Source organism: Phalangium opilio, unplaced genomic scaffold (assembly GCF_054372755.1).
Source record: "Phalangium opilio isolate 3A_F unplaced genomic scaffold, DU_Popi_V2 ptg000082l_1, whole genome shotgun sequence".
NCBI classification, from domain to species: Eukaryota; Metazoa; Arthropoda; class Arachnida; order Opiliones; family Phalangiidae; genus Phalangium; species Phalangium opilio.
The window spans coordinates 5,209,040-5,215,180 of NW_028324189.1; the positions used below are offsets into that span (position 1 = coordinate 5,209,040).

General features: G+C 32.7%; 2 protein-coding genes across 3 annotated transcripts; one reads left to right on the forward strand and one right to left on the reverse strand.

Moving 5' to 3' along the window:
• The first annotated feature begins 17 nt into the window (after positions 1-17).
• Positions 18-1,409, forward strand: LOC149651134 (glutaredoxin-2, mitochondrial-like). 2 transcript variants are annotated; one of them, XM_089847942.1, is made up of 5 exons: positions 18-236; positions 302-359; positions 439-587; positions 773-877; positions 937-1,409. In XM_089847942.1, exons 3-5 carry the CDS (start codon positions 456-458, stop codon positions 1,066-1,068), a joined length of 369 nt encoding a protein of 122 aa, XP_089704068.1. In that variant the 5' UTR covers positions 18-236; positions 302-359; positions 439-455; the 3' UTR covers positions 1,069-1,409. The 2 variants fall into 2 exon arrangements, with proteins under 2 accessions (XP_089704068.1, XP_089704067.1); XM_089847941.1 differs by lacking the exons at positions 18-236; positions 302-359 and having other exon boundaries at positions 366-587.
• A 775-nt stretch (positions 1,410-2,184) lies between these two features.
• Positions 2,185-5,965, reverse strand: SMSr (Sphingomyelin synthase related). The gene is made up of 7 exons (XM_089847922.1): positions 5,749-5,965; positions 5,487-5,675; positions 4,946-5,173; positions 4,520-4,761; positions 3,501-3,618; positions 3,286-3,436; positions 2,185-3,217 (listed from the first exon to the last, which is right to left on the reverse strand). The coding sequence occupies exons 1-7, from the start codon at positions 5,749-5,751 to the stop codon at positions 2,898-2,900; spliced, it is 1,251 nt and encodes a 416-aa protein (XP_089704048.1). The 5' UTR covers positions 5,752-5,965; the 3' UTR covers positions 2,185-2,897.
• Positions 5,966-6,141: the final 176 nt, after the last annotated feature.

Here is a 6,141-nt window from a genome sequence, read left to right on the forward strand (position 1 = left end):
TAAATTGACTTTAACAAATCTCTTTGAACGAATCTAAATTAAGTTTAATTCCGGTTATAAGCTACGTATTTTAAATTTTAGTTACGCTAGTTTTAAAATTATATTAGGTATTTCAAATTATTTTGGGCGATATGTATGTTTAGTGTGCGCGAGAAATTTAATAAATTAAGTGGGAAAGTGGCAACACTGCTAATTTAAAATCATTAAACATTGACTGACGCACCCCTAAGAGAACCGTAATTAATTTTTAGCGCTAGTTTTGTCGTTAAAAGACGCGAAATAATTTTTTTTATACTTATAGTTTCGTTATAAATAACATAGTGGGTCATTTTATTATCCGAGTTGTCCATTTTTCTAAGGTAGTTAGCCTGAAACCCCATTGGAAATTTGGAATGCCTGTTCCTAAATTAATTGCTATTTATTTTTGCGGGATTCTAGTTAATTTGAATCTCGCAATGGGTTCGGCTGGAACAAAACCAATAAATCCGAATTCTCCGGTAGTTCTATTTATTCAACAAATAATCCAACAAAACTGTATTGTGATATTTTCAAAATCATTTTGCCCTTATTGCAAAATGGCCAAGGAAGTAAGTAATTCCGATCCTTGATTAAATATTTAAATTTAAACTTAAGTTTTGTAACTAATTAATTAATTAATGAAGGAAAAGAATGTACATTAAAAAATACCCCTACACTACACTTTAAACCTCCAAATGATTACATAAAAATTAATTAATCATACCTTTGCATTGCATTTTTTATTTAATTGCAGGTATTCGACAAAATGAAGGTCTCTTATAAAGCAATTGAATTGGATAGCAGACAAGATGGTGCGGAGATACAAGACACTCTTAGGGACATGACAGGCTCCAGAACTGTAAACAAATAAATAATAAACTGTTTATTTACAAGATTTAATACAATTTTCCCAAAAAGGTACCGAGAGTATTCATAAATGGACAATGCATCGGAGGTGGCAGCGAAACTAAAAAATTATTTGAAGAAAATAAACTGAAAGAATTGATATTGAATTGTGAGACGAATTCGGTGGAAAGGACTGATTTATGAAAGAAAACATAAATAAAATAATTAAAGAAAACTATGCCATAACAGTTTTAACGAAAAAACAAAAAAAAAACAAAACACAAAATTCATTATTAACCTATTTAAATCATGTTATGTTGCAGCTTCGATACTTTTCAACATAAACTTGTAATATTAAAAAGATTCTTATAACAACAGCGAACTGACTCTGGAGGCTCCTTTTCCTTACCTATTTCCTCTTAAAAAAAACATTAGCTGCATGTTGCACTTTGTTAACAGAATTATTTTAAAAATAATGTTGTAATTGTAAATATGTATTTTTAAGGTGTAATAAAAGAATTAAAAAAAAAACGAAAAACAGAAAATTCATTATTAACCTATTTAAATCATGTTATGTTGCAGCTTCGATACTTTTCAACATAAACTTGTAATATTAAAAAGATTCTTATAACAACAGCGAACTGACTCTGAAGGCGCCTTTTCCTTACCTATTTCCTCTTAAAAACAATTAGCTGCATGTTGCACTTTGTTAACAGAATTATTTTAAAAATAATGTTGTAATTGTAAATATGTATTTTTTAGGTGTAATAAAAGAATTAAAAAAAACTAAGGAAAACAGTAATTATTTCATTTTTCACACACAACATTTATGTTGCAGCTTCGATACTTTCAACATAAACTTGTAATATTAAAAGATTCTTATAACAACAGCGAACTGACTCTGAAGGCGCCTTTTCCTTACCTATTTCCTCTTAAAAAAAAAACATTAGCTGCATGTTGCACTTTGTTAACAGAATTATTTTAAAAATAATGTTGTAATTGTAAATATGTATTTTTAAGGTGTAATAAAAGAATTAAAAAAAAACGAAAAACAGAAAATTCATTATTAACCTATTTAAATAACGTTATGTTGCAGCTTCGATACTTTTCAACATAAACTTGTAATATTAAAAGATTCTTAACAACAGCCAACTGACTCTGGAGGCTCCTTTTCCTTACCTATTTCCTCTTAAAAAAACATTAGCTGCATGTTGCACTTTGTTAACAGAATTATTTTAAAAATAATGTTGTAATTGTAAATATGTATTTTTTAGGTGTAATAAAAGAATTAAAAAAAAACTAAGGAACGAAAAACAGTAATTATTTCATTTTTCACACACAACATTCAAAAGCGTTCATTTATTTCAAAAGTTATAATAGACAAAATTTAATAATAATTTATAAAAGGGATATTTTATGTTCGTTTTTTTTTATCGTTAATGGATATGCATTAGAAGACAAAAACAAACAATGGCAATGATTTTATAAGGAATAAAAAAATGGATTATGCATTTTAGATACTGGAATTTTGTTTCTGCTGGAAAATTTGTATTGCAGTATGTATTTTGATGCGTTGGAAATATTTTTTTTTTATCACAGAAGCTATATTAACAACAACCTTTTCGTGGATTTATAAACAAACCTTTTTGCCTGTATTTCGTAAATTATAAGAAAAGTTGACCTAAACCTTTTATAAAGATCAATAAAGAATGTGTTTTATTATAAAATTACTGGCACTGAAATATCCTGAACAATTGGTGATCGTTTTAACTGTAAGACTAGAAAGTTGAACGAACGAACGAACGAACATTTTTCGATACCCACTTCAACAAACAATATTATAATTTATGACGAAAATTTATGATGATTTTAAAGAAAATAATATAAATAATATCATATTCATCAAGGAATGTTTAAAATATGTTCAAAATGTTTAAGATTTGATCACCCTGTCTTATAATTGAGTAAATACAGCATATGTTTTTGTACCAATATACGTAGAATTTCTTCTTCTTCGGTAATTAACTAACTCATCAACTCCATTTTGAACAAAGTGTTTTGAGAAATTGTGGGGCTTTCAGGGGCCATTCGTATTCATTTGGCACAATTCCATCAACGCCTGATTCGAAGAAATAAAATAGCGGGAACCATATTCTGGTTCGCTTATTATCCTCTTGCAAAAGGGCTCGATTATTCGCCAGAGTATGGTAATATAGAAATAATCTCGTTGATATGTAGAAAGCGATAAAAACATCGATGGAATAATGTTCGTGAGCGGCCAGTATAAAGAATATTCCAAAGAGATTGAAGACCCATGTAAAAGTATGCAAGAAGTATAAGCGTCTTGGAGTATCTAAAGTGTATATAACACATTTACGTTCGCGCACGTTTTTCTTTTAACTATTTCTATATGGCACTTACATTCAGTGATAAAAAAATTCATCAACGTCAGGGCCACAGTATGACCACTGAACATGTAATCTCCGCACGTTCTAACACCCTGAATTGACATTCCCTGACCCTGCCATATAATAAATGCTTGCACAATTTTTTCGTGCCAATTTCCATAGGGCTGTTTTTTTTTGAGGAAAAAGTGTTTTTAAATCATTACAAGAAAGTTATAGGCCTAAACGTACTCTGGCATGGCACTGCAAATGTTTGCCAGGAACAGATAGAGAAGTAATGAGCATGGTCACGCATCTAAGTAGAAAAACTGATCCAAAAAGCGAAAACATTCGACGAAGAAGAATAAATCTTTTACAGAAAGAAAAAAAAACGAAAGAAAAACAAATGGAAAATATGAAAACGACTATAAATAAAATGTAGCCTACAATAAGTACTATAAAATTAGAGTATAAGTACTGTTCGTAAGATATGTTCCATAACTTTGTCATTGGTTACTGAGAGCTTGTCATGAAGTGACAACGTAGGTCATAGATTCGAGGTAAAGCGACGCCTGATGACTGGGGCGCTTTCAAAGGCATAGTAATGCAGACTAAATAGAAAGATGGACTGCAAATCCGCGTGTAGTACTTCAATTCCCGTGTCGTTCTCAAACTAGCTCTCAGTAATGAAGTATAGAGTGCTGTCAGAAGCGCCGGTGTGACGTCACCCATGCTGTTTTCCCATAAAGAAAAAAAAAACGGTAACCGTCATGACCGCCCATTGCTAAAGGCAGACTCGTGACGTTTAACCTTGGATCTGACGTCACAACTGACAGCACTCTATAGTTAAGTGTTATACTTATGGAAAACATATCTTATAAAGTTACGCTACTGCGCATCACATTATAAACAGGGTACTGATAAATTGTATAAAACGTATGCAGGAGGCGGGGCCAAAATGTGTTTTCGACGCGCTCTATGATTTGTCGACTATTGCAATTCAAATTCAGTTTATAATCTAAATAATTTCCCCTAAGACTTAAAAAAAAAAAGTGAAACCAAATGATTATCTAAGCAATTTCTAGGATGTATAGAAACCCTTGACACAGTTTAGCACAAGGATACGCGAGATTAGAGAAACTTATCTGTCAATTTTGAAAAGAGCAAAGTCTAAATGCGGGGATTCGTGCCAACTAAGTAAAAATAGTACAATACTACCCAGTACAAGTAAAAACTACGCTAATATTGGAACTAAAACCAATGTAATAAACCTGTGTTTATGTAGAACAAGAATGGCGACCCAAACGAGAAACAAGACCAATCCTGATAATTCGCACATGGCGAAAGCCCATGAAATGAGTGGTACATTATCCAGAAATATATCTGGTAATGGCGGATATGTCCTCATATCCGGTACCCGGTCATGAACTATAACCATGACGATTGCCGTAATCCATGTCACACTGATAAAATATAACATGGCCACACATGTTTTCCATACTTCCGGCTTCAGCTTAAATAAATAAATAAATATTAAAATAATATATAATTAATTTTAACATTAAAATAATAGTTTCTAAAATGGTACAAAAGATGGCGCCACGTCGCGGTAAACATCGCCATCTTTCCTATAAATTTAGGACTAGAGAGGGAAGAGTGCAACCTCTTATTTTATAAACTTATACGCCAGTTCACACCTCTTTATGTTTGCCAGAACTATGACTATCTTCGAAACTTCCATCACTAGTGCCATAATCTGACGAATCGCTATTGTAATTTTTTGATCTTTTCTTGTAAGTGTGTGTATGATGGTGTGATACTATTGGCCCATCTACAGTGTACGTCATAGACGGTGAAAGATTAATTTGACTCTTGTGCTGTAGTTCACGTATAGCGTAGGACAACCTTTTGATGTCTCCAAATACCTTTAATTATAATGAGACATAAAAAATAAAAAACGGGGACTTTATGTCACGCGGTTCCCCTACAAGTTGACTTTCCTTACCAACTCCAAACCTGGAGTTCATAAGGAAAGTCAACTTATAGGGGAATCACGTGACCCGCGCTTTGCTTTATAGAGTGCTGTCAGTTGTGACGTCAGATCCAAGGTTAAACGTCACGAGTCTGCCTTTAGCAATGGGCGGCCATGACAGTTACCGTTTTTTCTTTATGGGAAAACAGCATGGGTGACGTCACACCGGCGCTTATGACAGCACTCTATTATTTCCACAATAATACCTTAATTTCAAGAGGTGGGGCTCTGAGATCATTTTCATTGGTGGCTAATAAAGCCATACCATCAATTTCATGGATTTCGCAGAAAAGGTGTTTGTATTTCTTAAATCCATTTTTTTCCAACCACTGACCAACATTCTGCACTGTCCACTCTTCCACTTTAGGGCTCAATTTCTTCGACTTATCTCTAACCTAATTTATTTAATTAATTAAATAAAACAATTTATACTTCAAAAAAATATATTATAAACGTACTCTAACTCACCATTTTTATAAATTTTAAATGATTGCCACATATCCCTTATAAGTATTTAACAATCAAGATTAATGGTTCCAATATCCACCACACGTCATATGTTTCAAAAAAATGTCAACGCAATAGTCATGCTGGGTTAATTAACTTTTCCCAACAGAGCGACGCAAGTCGTCGACCCAACCACGGAAGAGAGCGAGTCTGTCGAGTGTCGACTATCGAAGCTCAAGATACTGACGGTCTTAGTGATAAACGAAAACAATAGATGGCGTTAACATCATTGTGTTTGGAAACGAAACCACCAGAGGGCAATACGGGTCGCATAGAAACTCTAATGTTAAAGTCCGAACGGTGGCATATAGGCTATTTATACACATATCGACATAAGCAACAGAAACGGGATTT